Here is a 16,433-nt window from a genome sequence, read left to right as displayed (position 1 = left end):
CCCCCCCTCCTCCCATGCTGCCTCCCCAGTCTGCCCTGTCTCTGCGCACAGCCCTTAGTGACAGCACGCAGCACAACACAGTGCAGGCCTGGACAATGCGGCCGCGGAGCATGCCGGGATGTGTAGTCCCATCAGGCACTCCGTAGCATTAACTTCCTGCGTGCTCTGCCTACACGTCCCGGCGTACCCCGCGCCGATGTCCCGGATGTCTATCGCGCCGGAAGAGAAGACGGCCTCTTTCCCAGCCATCTTTGGGTTTACTAGCAGCGAGCTTAGCGCTCCGGCCTCGCACAATCCGAGGAACATCCACCGCTGGAGGGGCCATCATGCCCGGGCACCTGCAGGAAGGCTTCGGCTGCGTGGTCACCAACCGGTTCGACCAGCTATTTGACGATGAATCCGACCCGTTCGAGGTCCTGAAGGCGGCCGAGAACAAGAAGAAGGAGGGCCCCGCGGGCCCCGGCCAGGGATCAGGCAAGACCGCGGCTCAGGCCGCCAAGCAGCTCCGCAAGGAGTCCCAGAAGGAGCGCAAGAACCCGCTGCCCGAGAAGAAGGAGGACACCCCACCGCCGGTGGCGCTCAAGAAGGAGGGTGAGCCGGGGGAGGGCTGGCTGGGAGCGGGGGGCCCGGCTTGCTTGGAGCGGGGGGCCCGGGGAAGGAGGACAGCCGGGGGTACAGACAGAGAGCGCGGGACACGGGGCTCCCCCGCACCCCGATACACACGGTCCCCGGGTCTGACAGGGGCCCCCGGGAGCGGGGCAGCCAGGGGCCCATACCGAGAGCCGGCCGTGCTGGGCCCGGGATAGTGGGCGAGGGGGGTGTGTGTTCCCGGGCTGCCCTGTCGGGTGAGGTGACCGCTGACAGGGAGGTTCGCCCTCGCACGTGGTCCTGTCACCGGGGAGAGGCTGTGGCGGGAGATCGGCCGCCGACCACGTGCTGACAGGAGGGGGAGGGGCCGGGGCTGTCACAACACGCGCACACGGCCCTCGCCCCTAAACCGGGCACTGGGGGTCCCCTAATCGGTATATAGGGGTAACGGGGGTCCTCACCCCTAAACCGGGCACTGGGGGCCCCCTAACCGGTATATAGGGGTAACGGGGGGTCCTCACCCCTAAACCGGGCACTGGGGCCCCCCTAACCGGTATATAGGGGTGGGGGATTTAAATACCAGGAGAACGCTGGGGGTTTCTAGGTATCTCCGCGAATAGCTCGCTCTAGGCCCCAGCCTCTCAGTAAGCTCTGCTTTCTGTTTAGACTATTTTGGCCCCAATCACTGTGCCTGGTCTCCCCACTTCACAGGATAGTAAATACCTTCCCAAGCTGGTCACTGACCTCACTGAGGGTGGGATTGTATAGAATCATTTTAGGATTCTAAGATGGTTATTTACTAATGTTAGAATTCAAAGGGAGTTTAGTTTTAAGGCCAAAATAGCCAAACTAACTATGCTCTCAATTCGGCTTCTCTAGCCTTGAATGTAAAATTCCCTATGAATTGTCACTCCGTGCTTTATAGAACCCGTAACAGGGCAGGCTATACACAGTCAAGGTGCATTGTCCTGATATTACTTACAGGGTTTTTATTTGGGGGGGAGGGGGTTCTTTGAGTATATACCCTTTGATTGTAGTAGGGTCCTCCTGTCACCTTGTTGTTCATTATATTGTGTGTCCAAAGAGATCACTACTCTCATGGCACAATGTAGGCTGTCCTAAGTGATCCTTATGGGTATGCTGGAGTTTATCACGATATTAACTTTGTTGCCAACATGTATGACAGATTAGGTGAATGTCGGTTGTGTAGTGTAATCCTTATATGAAGTGTCTCTGCGTTTTCTAGTTTTTAATAGAATCTTGCCATTTTGGGGTCCTCTTAGAGTAGATAAAATCGACTAGCATCTAGTCCAGGCACAGGCAACCCTTTTCACTGCAGATGTTTTGGACTACGCCTCCCATGATGCTTTGCCAGCACTATGTGTGTAAGCATTATGGGGGATGTAGTCCACAACTATCTGGAGTGAAAAGGGTTGCCTATCCCTTATCTAGTTGGTCATTGCATGCTGGTGATCTGTGTGACTAGTGCTGCAGGTCAGATCCAAAAACAAGATTTTATACGCTCTCAAACAGACCTGTCGCTGTTTTCCAGGCCCTTTCGCTAGTCAGGGTGACAAAAAGTTTTAACAAGTGTGTTTTTTATTTTTTTTTGGTGTGTAAAATAAAAATCAGAAATAAGGATTTTTCAGATGCCAGTAGTCGGCCAGTTCATGTCTTACATTCAATAGCACCCATAGTTAATTAACCCCTTAAGGACCAAACTTCTGGAATAAAAGGGAATCATGACATGTCATGTGTCCTTAAGGGGTTAAGTAGACTTGGACCACGTGACAGAATGGTAAAAGTATGTTACTGAACCCTGCATAACAAAAATATTAGAAGTTCTGAATCCTCAACCTCGCTCATCAAATATCCTACCGGTAATTTGTAGAATAACACCACGTTTCTCGGTGTGAGTTGGTGCTTTGCAACAAGTGGGGAATCTCTTATGCAGTAGGGAAGTCTGTAATGGTCTGTGACGGAACCCCTAGAAAACACACTTTGCCCTTTAAGTAGATATAAATAGAGCAGATAGTGAGTTCTCATGTGAACACGTGCACAAGACTTTTTAGGGTTTAAATGGCACAAGAGCACTTAATCGTTCCTGAGATAATTGAAATTGCTTTAATACATACATAGACGTAAAACCTGGCTTTACTGGAAAAGCTCCAATAAGCTTACAAACGAATTAACTTCACAGTCCAAACCTCCATTGTTGTAAATCTTTACTTTAAAACATTTCTTTACATTCAGAGCGTTTAGTGTCCCTCGATCGTGGCCGCTGGCCTGTGTTCACTTGTTACCAGTGTGTTGGTGATTGCTGGGGGCGGGTTCTATTGCTCATTCTACAGTTGTGTGTTTTTTTTCCCAGAGTCAGCTTCTTTTTGTGACCACACCCAGGCATCGTTTTTAAGCAAATAATTGTATGCTGGGGGTGTGATACAGTTATTAGGTTGAGCTGCTGTTTGAGTTTTGGTGTGTGTACGTGTTTAAATTTCTTTTCTACTCTCCTTCAAATCTCTGCATAAAGTGGCTGCAAGCATTGATTGGCATGGGTAGCAGTAGTTAATCCCCCTTATACTGCACTTTCAGCAGGTGTTGTCAGCTTGTTCAGCAGCAGTAGTAGTACAGAGCCTGCATCTTCTGCTGCTACGCTTAGAGAGGGGGCCAGGATGTGCTGTCACTCAGAACGCCCTGCTAGTCAGTGAAAGTGAGGCAGTGCCAATATCTCTTCATGTTAGAATGCCATCTATAATGTGATTGGCTGCTGGGCAGAAATTCAGAGATCCCACGTGCTAACTATGTGATAGACAGTCTAACTTGGAAGTTTTTACCTCTTAGGGTTTGACTGGTTATAGTAAAGAAAAAAGGTCCTATTTTCTTTTTCAAATCTATAAGTGTCAGTTGGTTACTGTTACACTTGTTATCTAACTTAAAGGAACACTATAGTCACCTAAATTACTTTAGCTAAATAAAGCAGTTTTAGTGTATAGATCATTCCCCTGCAATTGCACTGCTCAATTCACTGTCATTTAGGAGTTAAATCACTTTGTTGCTGTTTATGCAGCCCTAGGCTAGCCACACCTCCCCTGGCTATGATTGACAGAGCCTGCATGAAAAAAAAAAAACTGATTTCACTTTCAAACAGATGTAATTTACCTTAAATAATTGTATCTCAATCTCTAAATTGAACTTTAATCGCATACAGGAGGCTCTTGTAGGGTATAGCAAGCTATTAAGATAGCAGGGGATAAAAAAAAAATCTTAATTAAGCCTAAATAGGGCTCTCTTCACAGGAAGTGTTTATGGAAGGCTGTGCAAGTCACATGCAGGGAGGTGTGACTAGGGTTCATAAACAAAGGGATTTAACTCCTAAATGGCAGAGGATTGAGCAGTGAGGCTGCAGGGGCATGTTCTATACAGTAAAACTGCTTCATTAAGCTAAAGTTGTTCAGGTGACTAGTGTCCCTTTAATAGTACTACTAAATTATAGCATCAAACACCTGTATCTGCTGCCCCACACAGTGTCTATAGTTAAATTTACCTTTTGAAGTAATTTTTTTTTAATAGTGTAATTTGTTGTAAATGGTCACATTGTGTATTTATTAAAAAAAAAAAGGTTTATTATGGAATTGGTTAAAACATATTGTGAATGTGCATTTAGATTTTTCGGAACAGAGGTTTTAAAAGCAGAATTGCGCACCAATATAAAGAATCGTATGTTTTTACAATTGTGTGGAGTACATTAGAATTGGATTACACACTTGCAATACACCCTTTCCCCCCTAGGAGTCAGTCATGCTCCTTGCCCTGCATGTTTATATGTTTCTCTTCAATATCTGCTCAGGTATCAGGAGGGTTGGCAGAAGGCCTGACCAGCAACAACCACAACAGCAGGCACCTCAGCAGCAGGCTCCACAAGCCCCACAGGGCGAAGGGAAGCCCATCGACAGGAGACAGACAGACAGACGGCCTCCCCGTGAACGCCGCTTTGAAAAGCCAGTTGAAGAGAAGGGTGAAGCTGGAGAATTCTCTGTGGATAGGCAAGTCTTATTGCAATTGCTTAATGTTGGTAGCATGCTTTTACATTTTCATATTATTAAATTAACTGGGCATAGTCCACTCCTTATGTTTTAGGAAGGAAAGTCTCTTTGCAACTCAATTACTACATTTAAAGGTATACTAGTGGCACTTGGACCACGTCATCTCATTGAAGTGGTCTGGGTGCAGTGTCCCTGTCGCACTTAATCCTGCAATGTAAAACCACTACTGGAGGCACTTACTAGAACGGAGTCCAGCGTCAGAAAAAAACACACAGAAAAGCCGAGGCAATGCTTTCCTATGGGAAGGGCTTAATGCGCCAGTGGTATACCCGAAAACTATAATGTTGTATAGGTGGGGGAATTAATGAGACTGTTTACACCTGCTGGTCTTAAAACCACACATGCATAAAACAGCAGTTCAATGATTTCAAGGGCTGTCTAGACTGTCGGCTTGTGGATACACTGCAGTGTTGGAGCAAAACCAAGCTAATTTTGTCTAAGTAAAACTTTTAATGCATAAAACTACTGCAATGATAATTTATAAAGGTCTCCCTAGTTTTAACCTTGCAGCTGAAAACATAGCTGTTTCAAAGGAACTGCTAAGTTTACACTGCAGGGTTAATGCAGTCTCTAGTGGCTTTCTCCTTGACAGCCACTAGAGGCCGCTTTTGCGATTTACACGGAGTCCAGCATCAAGATCCCCATAGGAAAGCATTGAGTAATGCTTTCCTATGGGCGGGTTTGAATGCATGCGCACCCCTCTGGTTTAACTCAAGAGCTGACGGGGGAGGAGAGGTCACCAGTGCCGAGGTAGCCCGGTGCAGGATTAAGGTAAGTAGCTTCAGTGCTGAGGGAGAGGGCTCTCCAAGAGCCTATAGTGCCAGGAAAATGGGTTTGTTTTTCTGGCACTATAGGATCCCTTTAACTTTTCTTTTTATATAACTTTTGAAGTAAGGTTATGTGACTACTTGCTGGTTCTAGCGATTATTTTAATTTTTTTTCTTCATCTTTTAGCTGTCTCTTTTTACAGAACCTGGCGGGAGTGGTCCTCTAAATAACACATCAGAAAAACTAATCTGCATGTGTTTGGCGTGGCTCTTTAAAAAGACACGCTAGGCACTATTACTAATTTAGCTAATTGAAATGGTTATGGCACAGTGGTTCTGGGTGTGGTCCTGTATTGTGTGTGTTTTTTTTCTGTCAATTTTTAAGATGTTTAACAATGAGGTTCTGTTCAGCACCCAAACACAGTCCTTCACCTGCTATTCTGATCATGTTGGATTTTTGGTCCAAAGAGTGTGTGGGGTGCAGTTTTCCTTGCACTTGGAGACCATCGCTGCTCTCCCTGTTAAGACAGATAAGGCTGAAGTTTCATTTAATTTTTCTGAGAAGGTAAAGATCTTGGCTTTAGGTGCTATGCACTGTTCTCTGTTCAAAAGATTTGACAGAAACATGGGGTTGGGAGAAACGTTCCACAAACCCTACAGTGAGCTGTAATGGTCATGTTGCTTGGTTTTCCCCATTTATTATTGATGTAGTGGAACAAATTGTGTCTTATTAAATAACAAATTGTTTATCTGGTTTCATGTATCTATATTTTCCCATCAATTTTAGACCCATCATTGAACGACCTGTTCGTGGACGTGGCGGCCCTGGAGGAAGAGGACGTGGTGGACGCGGACGTGGGTTGGGCAGAGGAGATGGCTTTGACTCCCGTGGCAAACGTGAATTTGACAGACATAGTGGCAGTGACAGAGCGTAAGTTTATGCTCTTCTGTTGTTTTTTTTGTTCTGTTTTCCCCAAAACTTCCACACACTGACCATATAACTCATTTTGGTTAGTTCTTCACATTTTAGTGGCCCGAAGCATGAGGATAAGCGTGGTGGCAGTGGACAACACAACTGGGGAAATGTTAAGGATGAGATGAGGTTGGTGTAAATAAAATTTTTATTTTATATATATATATATATATATATATTATTTTTTTTTAATTTTTTTTTTTTTTAAAATCCTATCATTTTGTGAATGAGATTATTCTGTCTTTATCATTTGCACGAGTATAATTGTGACTTTGAAGCGTTTCTATTGCTTGTTATGCTGAGGTCTTATAGGGAAATCGTGACACTTAATTAAAATCTGCCACAGTTTCTGTTCTTCTGCAGTTTAAATTATTTAAAGGGACATCTTCATGAAGTCGTTTTTATTTTTGCAGTCCATGGATGTAGTCTTACATCAAAGTGTAAAAAACATTTTTGAATGGTTTCATACTTTGGGTACTCCTTTTGGATGCCTGTCAGCATATCCTGTCTCTTCTGTTGAGCCATTATACTAAGCAGAGAAGGGAATCATTGATCAGCATCTTTCTCTCCAATCGTTTAACATCTTAAAGGGATTCTATAGTGGCAGGAAAACAGCCGTTTTCCTGGCCCTTTAGAATCCTACAATGCCACCCTCCCTCGCACACCTTCAGTGACTTATCTGAATCCAGCGCCGATGTCACGTTTTCTGATGTCGACGAGGGAGACCTAATTTGCATGCGTGGCAATGTGACGCTGGAGGTCCTCGTGCAGCGCGTGAGGATGCCCAGCGTCAGAACGGACCAAAGGTCCATTTCAAACCAGGATGCCCTCTAGTGGCTGTCTGATAGACAGCCACTAGAGATGGCGTTAACCCTTGATTGTAATTGGCAATAATTACTATTGCAGGGTAAAGAGAGGTGGGACAGGTCTGGGTGCTTAGTGTCCCTTTAAGCTAAGCCTCATCCAGGTACGCCAGCCCGCATTGAAATAAAGTATTTTTTATGGAAGAGTCCTTTTAAAGCAGCTCTATTACCTTCTGGTGTCTGGATATTATGCATAGACCCCACATAGTGACTCCTTTACTCCTAATGGTGCAGGATAAGGTAGTTGTTACCTGAACCTGTCCCACAAAGCCACTGTCATTTTCTATTGCAAAATCCTTTTCAATCGAGGTGATTCATCTGCCAGGAGCTGATGTCAGCGCTGCGCGAGAGTACAAAACTGTCTGAGGAGGAGACTGGGCTCGTCGGCTCTCACATGTAGGGTTTTCGTTTTTTGGACAGGTGTTGGAAAAAATACATACTACAAAGTAATAGTAATTCTTACTTTTGTATTTTATATTTTAGCTGCATAAAGGTAACCTCAGTACCTGTAATAGCTGTGTAAAAAAATAATTCACTCTGTGCTGTATGCACCTCTAACTGCTTAGCTTACCCTGCCTGAGCTACAGTCAGTAAGAAAAATGAGGGCAACACAACCAAATGCAGGGTGCACCAACAGTGCTACAACCATTTATTTGAAGGACAAAATACAGCTACGGTTTTAGGTTGCTCCTTTGTCAATGTATAATTTCAAACCGTCTTTAGTATTTGATAAAGATTTTATATTGCGCCAACATATACCTGATGGGTAGACAAGGCAGCAAAGTGAGGGTATAAAGTGATCTGAATGTACCAGAGGATGGGAGGGTGCTTTGGAGCAAGAAGCACAGTTGATGGGAGACTGCAGAGGAAGACTGATTCCTGGCTCAACACTCCAACCTTGCAATTCAAATTATAGGCTTTGTTTTGTATAATTCAGTAAAATGCCAATGTAATCTGAATCTTTCATAATGAGTTGATATTCATGTAAACATGAAGTTACGGTGTTGCTTTAAAGTGGTGTCTTGCCCCTTATTCTAAACAAAGTAATACTCTATTACTTACCATCCTTTTGTCTCCATTTTTAGTGAATTGGACCAAAGCACCGTCACTGAGGAAGCCCCTGAAGCAGAGGAACAACCAGTTGTCGACTCTGAAAACAAGTAAGTATTAACTCCGGTCTCATTTTGTAAAGATGGTAAAATAAATCTTGTTACTTGTCTATTAACTCTCAATCTGTTTAGTTATCGTCTGTCACAAACCCTATCCCCACCCACTTGTTATATGTAAAAACCATCATTTAAAAAAAAAAAAAAAAAATTTCTCCTCCATTATTTGGAAATTGGGAAAACTGTATGTTAATCGGGTTACTGTTGTAGCAAAAAACATAAGGTGGATCTGTGAGCAGCATTCCTGCTTGTATATCTTCTACTAAAAAAGATAAACATATCATCGCCAAGTGAACCAGGTAATGGCAGTTATTACTGATGCACACATTTGCATGTACCTTATAACATTTTGCTAGTGTTCATGAAATCATGGGAGAATTAGTGAATCAGAATTCATGGTTCATTAATTCTTCTCACACCAGAATGCTTAATGGGGCACTATAGTGTCAGGAACACAAACCTGTATTCCTGACACTAGTTCTAAAACCACCGTTTAGGTGGTCGACCCTGCCCCCCCTTACCTCAAGTAAGAAAGGTTATTTACTCGCCATTTTTTTAATTTATTTTTTTAAGCTCCCTATGCAGCGCTTCACGTCTGGTCCCACCCCCGATATGCCTTCTTGGTTGACATCAACAAAATTGATAATCTCAGCCAATCACCTTGGAAAGGATTGGTTGAGATTGTAGATTCTGATGATATCCGCTAAGAAGGTGGGGGAAGGACGCAGCCAAATGCAGCCCTGGCCAATCAGCATCTCTTTAAAAGAGGTGTATTGAATCAATGAGCATGGAGATGTTGAACGTCAGTGCTGCACACTTTGCAGCACTGCCCCAGAAAGAGTCTCTATTGACTAGTGGAATTTCTTTAGCTCTTTAACCCCTTAAGGACACATGACGTGTGACATGTCATGATTCCCTTTTATTCCAGAAGTTTGGTCCTTAAGGGGTTAAGGATAGAAGCAATTGTCCAATTGACCCTGAATGGCAGAGCTGCCTACTGTGCAGCACTGAGCCAGGAAGCACCTCCAGTGGCCATCTGAAGAGTGGCCACTTTGAGATGTCCCTATGGGCAATGTAAACACTGTCTTTTCTCTGAAAAGTGTTTGCATTAAAATGCCTGCATATAATGATTATACTCACCAGAACAACTACATTAAGATGTAGTTGTCCATGTGACTATAGTGTCCTTTTAAATATAATTAATTTTTTTTAAAGGACAGAAATGGCTTTCTTCGAATATTGATAATTCTATATGTATACCTGACACATGAAGTATGAAAAATGTTTTAAAAATGGTCTGCTAAATGGAACAAACCTTGCAAACCTTTCTACATATATAGAAATGTATTATGCTTTTTTTTTTTTGCTTCTAGGGAAAACGAGGCAGGCGAAGGGCCCAAGGAAGAGGGTCCTAAGGAAATGACTTTGGATGAATGGAAGGCGATGCAAGATAAGGAACGCGCAAAAGTTGAATTTAACATCCGGAAACCAAATGAAGGCGCTGACGGCCAATGGAAAAAGGGATTTGTCCTTCACAAGTCAAAGAGTGAAGAGGTAACTTTAATTCTGCTGTTTTGACTTTTTAACACCATGTTTGGTTGGTAAAATTAAACTTTTGTTTTAATCAAATGGCAGTAATAGTTACTTGTTTAACAAATTAGAAAGGTGTGACTAGTCTGTAAATGGTTGTGTATTTTTTTTAAGGGGACACTAACATGATTGAATTTGATTTTATTTATTTTTTATATTCATTTCTTAAATACAATCCTGTTATAAAATATTTTTCAGATCAATGTAGATGACAGCTTGCAAACAATTGTAAGTTTATGACCGTCTTCTTAAAAATTTGCTTGTGTTTAGATTTCTACTTTTCTTGGCTAAGAATACCTATTCAAAACTTACTGCTTTGCTGTGACCAGTGGAATGCCTTGATCTAATAGAATTTATCCCTAAGACATGCACTATTGGTTCCCCGTGGGCATCTCTAAGCTTTGTCAATGAGGCTTCATTAAAGGGGCATTGGACACCAATTCAACTCTAGCTTAATGAAGCAGTTGTGGTGTGTAGGTCAAGCCCCTGCAGTCCCTCTGGACAGTTCTGTCATTTAGGAGGTATATAGTTTTTGTTTCTGTTTATGCAGCCCTAGCCACACCACCTCCGGCAGAGACAGATTGCACGAAGAAATGTTTTCAATTTCAGATGTAAGCTTGCTTTAGATGTTTTTCCTCTTGCTCTGTAAATTGAACTTCAATCACACACAGGAGTCTCCTGCAGAATCTAGATGGCTATTAACAGAGCAGGAGTTTAAAAAAAAATGTTTCTAAACTAAACAGATTGAGCAATAAACCATAGATCTCTCTAAGATCCAAGTCTCTGTGTATGGAGACTTCAAGTCACATGCAGAGAGGTTTGATTAGGGCTGTATAAACAAAGTGATTTAGGTCAGAGAATTGTGCAGTGAGACTATGTGGACATGGTCTATACATAAAAACTGCTTCATTAAGTTAAAGTTGTTGTGGTGCCTATAGTGTCCCTTTAAGAGTAACTATCTCTCACAATGTTAAAATATTCATGATAGTGTCCCTTTTCACAGAATTTGAAAAACTTGTAGTTATATGGTGGTTGGTGTATTGGCCCACAGATGACCCCGGTGTCTGTTTGAACAGGCTCAGTATTCTATCTACTCCCACCCCCATTTAAACAGGAGCTGTCACTTCTTAACGTTTTTAATATTGTGTACTTATCCCTTTTATTTAATAGACCTGTATTTGTGAGGTGAAATAAGCATAGAACTCCAAACCTCTTTCATCTAAGTCACTCATTCTTCCGTCCGCGTATAGAAAACATACAGAGAAGAAATATAGATTCATATTTTTCCATGGACTCACAGCCATGGCTACAGTATACATTAGCCCAAATGCATAGAAAGAAGTCTAAATAACGGGAGGTATTTACTACCACTCCAATGGCAATTAATGTAAAGGCTCACCTGCCCTGTCAAGGCACACCTCTTGGATGTGTTCTACACAAACAAAAATCACCTTGTTGCATTCTGCTAAAAGGCAAAATCTGCCTAGAGTCTGAAAGTCAGGCAGAGGAGAAAGAGACAAAGTGCTCACTACTTTCTCTGTCTCTTAACTGAGTTAGAATTTCACTGAAATTCCAACTCTGTCATCAGTATTTCATAAAGGTTCTATCGTTATATTACTACATTTTCAGGTGGGGGGTGACTGTGCCGATTAAAGAAAAATAAATAAAAATAAAATATGCATGGGGTTGTCATCAGCACTGTCTTGTATTGCACAGCCATGTTACAAATACACAAATGATGCCCTTTGTTATAACTCCTACTACTGGGGAGCAGCAATAACTAGAGTACACATAAGCCCAAATGCATCTATATATTATTCCAAATATGCAATGCCCCCCCCCCCCCCCTGTCTGAAATGGATTGTTTAGTTTGGTCAATCTTTAATTGTAAATTCTTCAAAGAAGTGACAGTTCCCCTTTAACTCTTGGAGGGCTGATAGGTAATGCTGGTTGTTATAGACAGCTGAAGAGCAAACAAATAGAGCACCGAAACGTCCAACTACAAGCATGGTTCAGTTTGTCCTCGTTGGTTTTGTACCTTGAAAGCAATTTGTTTTGCATCATGTGACTCGAGAGCTTGAGACCTTTACAATTTCCCTAACCATGTGTTTGATTCAGAAGATTATAGAATGAAGTCTTATTTGATTTATTTTTGCCCTCACTCTGTCAAGATTAATATGCGTAAATGTATTTGTGAGAACAGTTCTGTTGCAGTTAATAGTAACATGTCTGAGAAAGATGCAGAAACATCTGGATGTCTAGTGCTGTCAAACCTATTGTAGGAGGTGCACTCCAAGGCTCATTTGAATCTTTTAACAAAAGGGGTCTCTCTGCAGCCATCGTTGTAATCTATTACACTAATCTTTAGACTGTAATGATTTGCTGAGACTCATGTGCTCACTCTATCCCAGTCTCCTATCCAAGGTTTGCTGAAAACCAAAGGACAGTACACATAGATTTAAAACCATATCCACTAAATAAGCTGTAGTAGTAATATGAGTGCCCTCTGTAAATTGGTCTATTTCCTCTTCCCTCATACTTCACATCCTGTGCCGTTCCTTCTTTTCCTGTCAACACTATTCTGCAGTTGCTCAGTTCTACTTAATACCTGGTGCTGTGTTTGGTTTTTCCTGCTTTTGCCCACCACCCTTGCATAATATTGCACCTTTGCTTATTTGTATTCTGTAGATATTTGAGGACAGCCCATGAGCATATCAAGCCCATCTGCTTGCAATGACACCTATTGCATTGTGTGCTCATATGTGTAACCCAAGGCTGAACAAATTACTAGAGCATTCTAACTTTGGCTTGTAATTAACCCCTCCCCCCCCCCCCCCCCCCCTTAAATAATGCACAATTTTTGTTCGTCTCTGTGCCTGCATCAGAAAATGTACACTTAAAGTTTAATTCTTTTTAAAAACTCTACTTTGGTTGCAGAATAAATCATTTGGTTTCCGCTTAATCAGTTAGTGTGCAATTATCTTCCTTTTAGAAATGTTTTTCTGAAATTACCTTTTCCCTAAGTGCGAACCTGCAGTTCTCTGGCTTTGTGTGCTGTCTTTTTGTGTTCATTGCATCGGCACAAAAAACGTTCTCATATTTTGGTTCCAGGTTCACGCGGAGTCTGATGCTTTTGACCATCACTTCCGTAAGCCTGCAAATGATATCACTTCACAACTTGAGATCAACTTTGGCGATCTTGGCCGGCCTGGCCGAGGTGGCCGAGGCGGCCGGGGTGGTCGTGGCCGCGGTGCAAGGCCAAGCCGTGGAGGGAAAATTGACAAGGTAACGCCTTTAGAAAACAACTTCACTGAGCCAAGGCGCGTCGGGAAGACTTACCAGGTAAACTTGATAAAACTGCCTAAAACTAACCCTCAGTATAAGTTGGCATGTACATTCTTTTGTTTCCAGTGTTTTCTCCTGCATATTGTCCATTCATGTGCGGTAACATATTGGCACATGTTGCACTGTGAAGAACCGTGATCTCCGACTAATGAGTGTTTATCTTTTTTTTATTTTTTTTTTATTTTTTTTCAGTCAAGCGATTCTTCTGCTCCTGACGTAGATGACCCAGAAGCTTTCCCAGCTCTGGCGTAAACTGGCTGAGTCCAACCCTGGTGCCCTTGAGGCCCCTTCTACGAGGCTTGCATGCTTAAGGATCCTGAAACAACTCCTCCAAATTAAGGAAAAAAAAAAATAACCCAAGACTGTCAGTCATACCTTTCACACCTATGGACTGAATTTTATCTGTTTTGAAAATGGACTTCTCTTGCTACGCAGAAGCAAACTCATATGGTAGTCCAGTTTTGTATTAGAGATGTAATGGTAGCAGGGACATTTTCATAATTTTTTCAGAGATTATGCATTCTTCATGAATACTTTTTTGTATTGCTGCTTGAAAATATGCGTTTCCAAACTTGAAATATAGGTGTGAACAGTGTGTACCAGTTAAAGTTTTCATTTTCATCCGTGTTTTTATTCTCCACAAACAGGAGGGGTTTTTGTTTTATTTGCAAACTGTAAATCTTGCTTTAACATTTTTAGAATTCCTCTTTACAGCTGCATATTTGGGAAAGGCTAGCTTTAATTGGCAGAGTTGAATCAGCTTAAAAAAAAAAAAAATTGTTGGCCGTCTAATCTTTTGTTTGGGAGAAGATAAATTTCGCCTTGGTTGTGGAGATTTTTAAACACTCAACCCTTTAAATGCCAGCCAGGGGAGGAGCGCAATTGCTCAATCCTTGGGCATTCATCGGGTGTCACGAATTCCAGGTACACTGCTAATTTGGGAAGCAATTCTCCACCCTCACCTGCCAATGCTTGTGTGTGTTTGCAAACCTACCCTGAGTTACTGTCAGAACCTTCTGTGCCACCTGAACTAGACTTGTGCTGCGTATTTCTTCAGCACCCAAACCTGCGTTCTCCGTCGGCACAATGTCACAGAAACAAAACCTCAAAGTGGGTTAAACTTCACGTAAGATCAACTTTCCCTGGAATGTTGCTGCAGTTTATCACACGTAGTACATCCATCACAATGTTCCTTTCTTTTTATGGCCCTTTCTGGAAAATTGAGATACCAAACAAGATCATAATATTCTGTTCCATATGCTGCAATCCTTGTATGAAGAGACATATTATATATAAATATTTTGTTTTTTAAGAGCACTAGGGAAGGGTTAATGGTCACGGTGGATAACCTACATCATTATAGGAGGTTACCAGTTTTCTTGGAAAGTAAAAACAAACCCCTTTTTGCTTTGAAATTTGTCTACTATCTCAGCTTTTGGGCTTCGATGGCTGGTTGACAGATGAATGTTTTCTCACCTAAAGGGTGGTAATACAAATCCCACTTCCCTTTGGGCTTTTTAGCTTATTTAAATTGTTCCTATGATGTAAACATTACCACTTAAACAAAAACAACAAAAAAAAAACTACAAGACACAATAGGATAACTAAGAGAAAAAAAAAAATAACAAAACATCAAAAAAGAAAAAAAAACAGTTGTCTACAGTGTTAGAAGATACTGCTTTTATTTAATATTCTTTTTACATTTTTTAGCAGGCTTTAAATTTGTAGGTTCTTATCTGCATAGGTTAATTGAAAAAAATAAATATTATTGCCCTATTTTTATAAAAGTTGTACAGAAGAGGCAACAAAGTATTTGAAACATGCAAAAACCACAATTGCCACCTTGCGTTCTGCGGAATGTCAGAATCTGGTGTGATTGGTGGTTTGTTTTGGTTTTTTTTTCCCCCCCTCAACAGGCTAGTTTATTTTATGGTTTGTTTTTTTGATCGATTTTTATTCCAAATAATTTACTTTAGGACTACAAGCCGGGGCATCGGTGACCACATTGGTGCATTAACCTATAAATGAAGTAAGCCTTCACAAAATACATTTTTTTCAGCATCTGACTCAAATTTAGTTGCCTGTGTCTGTGGGGATTGTTTGTGCTCGGTTTGGGACAATCACAAATACACTTGATAAGTATTTTAGGAAATTGCATTTTCCACCTGACCGTAAACAAGCATTTGAATTTCGCAGTGGGAATTTGAACCTTGATGTGCAATTGATTCATTTTAAATCAATATTGAAATAGATGATCCTTGCTGGCTCTGCGGACTTGTGTCTGGTTTATGTTTGAGATTTTTGGAACCTGTATTAAAATCTCATGGTACTAGCCTATTAGGAATGTTTAAGTTTTCCAAACTCTCCTCCCTTTGGCTAAGTTCCCATACAGGTTTAAGATTGATTAGAAGTGTTTATGCACATGTGACTGTGCAGGGTACAAACATAAAAATAAAATAAATCTATCAACAGTCCTAGCTCTTGGCAACAGGCAATTTGAGATATTGGTCAATATCCATCAGTAAACTGCTGCTGTTTCTCTTGTGTTTGTAAATTTGCCTCTTCAATCCATTTCTTTGTGAACTAAAACTGTGACCTTATCTGTCTGGTGGATGCTTATTGAATTAAAGGTTAATTTTCATGCTTTTGTTAGTTTCGTGGAAGGTTAATATGATGGCAGCTTTTTTTTTTTTCCTTTATATTTTTTTGGGGTGTATTTCTTATTAATATGTGCTTGCATGCCGAAAACAAGATGTTGATTGTTAAAATATATATTCCCCCCCTCATTTATCTGGGCTAATTATCTAGGCTAAATTTATATTTTTTGAGTCAAAATTCAATGTAAAAGACTTAAACCCAAGCATGAAAGTTCACCTTTTGAATTGGGCACCCTGTATTTGTTTAGAGCAGAGGTGTACAGTCTTGGCATATCAGGCACTGTTGGGCTACATGTCCTATTATGCTCTGCTAGCAGTCAGAGAATAGGGAAAACTGTAGCCTCACTGAAGCCTGAGGGTTAAGATTTTACACCAGTGTTG

The 16,433-nt window shown here is 41.6% G+C and overlaps 1 protein-coding gene across 4 annotated transcripts; it reads left to right on the top strand.

Annotated features, from left to right (window-relative positions):
- The first annotated feature begins 211 nt into the window (after positions 1 to 211).
- Positions 212 to 16,042, top strand: SERBP1 (SERPINE1 mRNA binding protein 1). 4 transcript variants are annotated; one of them, XM_063427897.1, is made up of 9 exons: positions 213 to 591; positions 4,436 to 4,631; positions 6,246 to 6,389; positions 6,489 to 6,560; positions 8,380 to 8,454; positions 9,834 to 10,014; positions 10,249 to 10,278; positions 13,162 to 13,392; positions 13,588 to 16,042. In XM_063427897.1, the coding sequence occupies exons 1-9, from the start codon at positions 327 to 329 to the stop codon at positions 13,645 to 13,647; spliced, it is 1,254 nt and encodes a 417-aa protein (XP_063283967.1). In that variant the 5' UTR covers positions 213 to 326; the 3' UTR covers positions 13,648 to 16,042. The 4 variants fall into 4 exon arrangements, with proteins under 4 accessions (XP_063283969.1, XP_063283967.1, XP_063283968.1 ...); XM_063427896.1 differs by having other exon boundaries at positions 214 to 591; positions 6,474 to 6,560; XM_063427899.1 differs by lacking the exon at positions 10,249 to 10,278 and having other exon boundaries at positions 212 to 591.
- The last annotated feature ends 391 nt before the right edge of the window (positions 16,043 to 16,433 follow it).

Source organism: Pelobates fuscus, chromosome 7, assembly GCF_036172605.1.
Source record: "Pelobates fuscus isolate aPelFus1 chromosome 7, aPelFus1.pri, whole genome shotgun sequence".
Taxonomy (NCBI): domain Eukaryota; kingdom Metazoa; phylum Chordata; class Amphibia; order Anura; family Pelobatidae; genus Pelobates; species Pelobates fuscus.
The sequence above is the reverse complement of the archived record's forward strand: the minus strand, read 5'-3'. Positions and strand labels throughout refer to the sequence as shown.

What these genes read in the sequence shown, in the direction of transcription:
- SERBP1 (XM_063427896.1), top strand. Translation starts at nt 327, where the DNA reads ATGCCCGGGCACCTGCAGGAAGGCTTCGGCTGCGTGGTCACCAACCGG. An exon ending in GGAGAATTCTCTGTGGATAG is followed by an intron (nt 4,632 to 6,245) that starts GCAAGTCTTATT and finishes CATCAATTTTAG; the next exon opens with ACCCATCATTGAACGACCTG. An exon ending in ACAAGTCAAAGAGTGAAGAG is followed by an intron (nt 10,015 to 10,248) that starts GTAACTTTAATT and finishes AATATTTTTCAG; the next exon opens with ATCAATGTAGATGACAGCTT.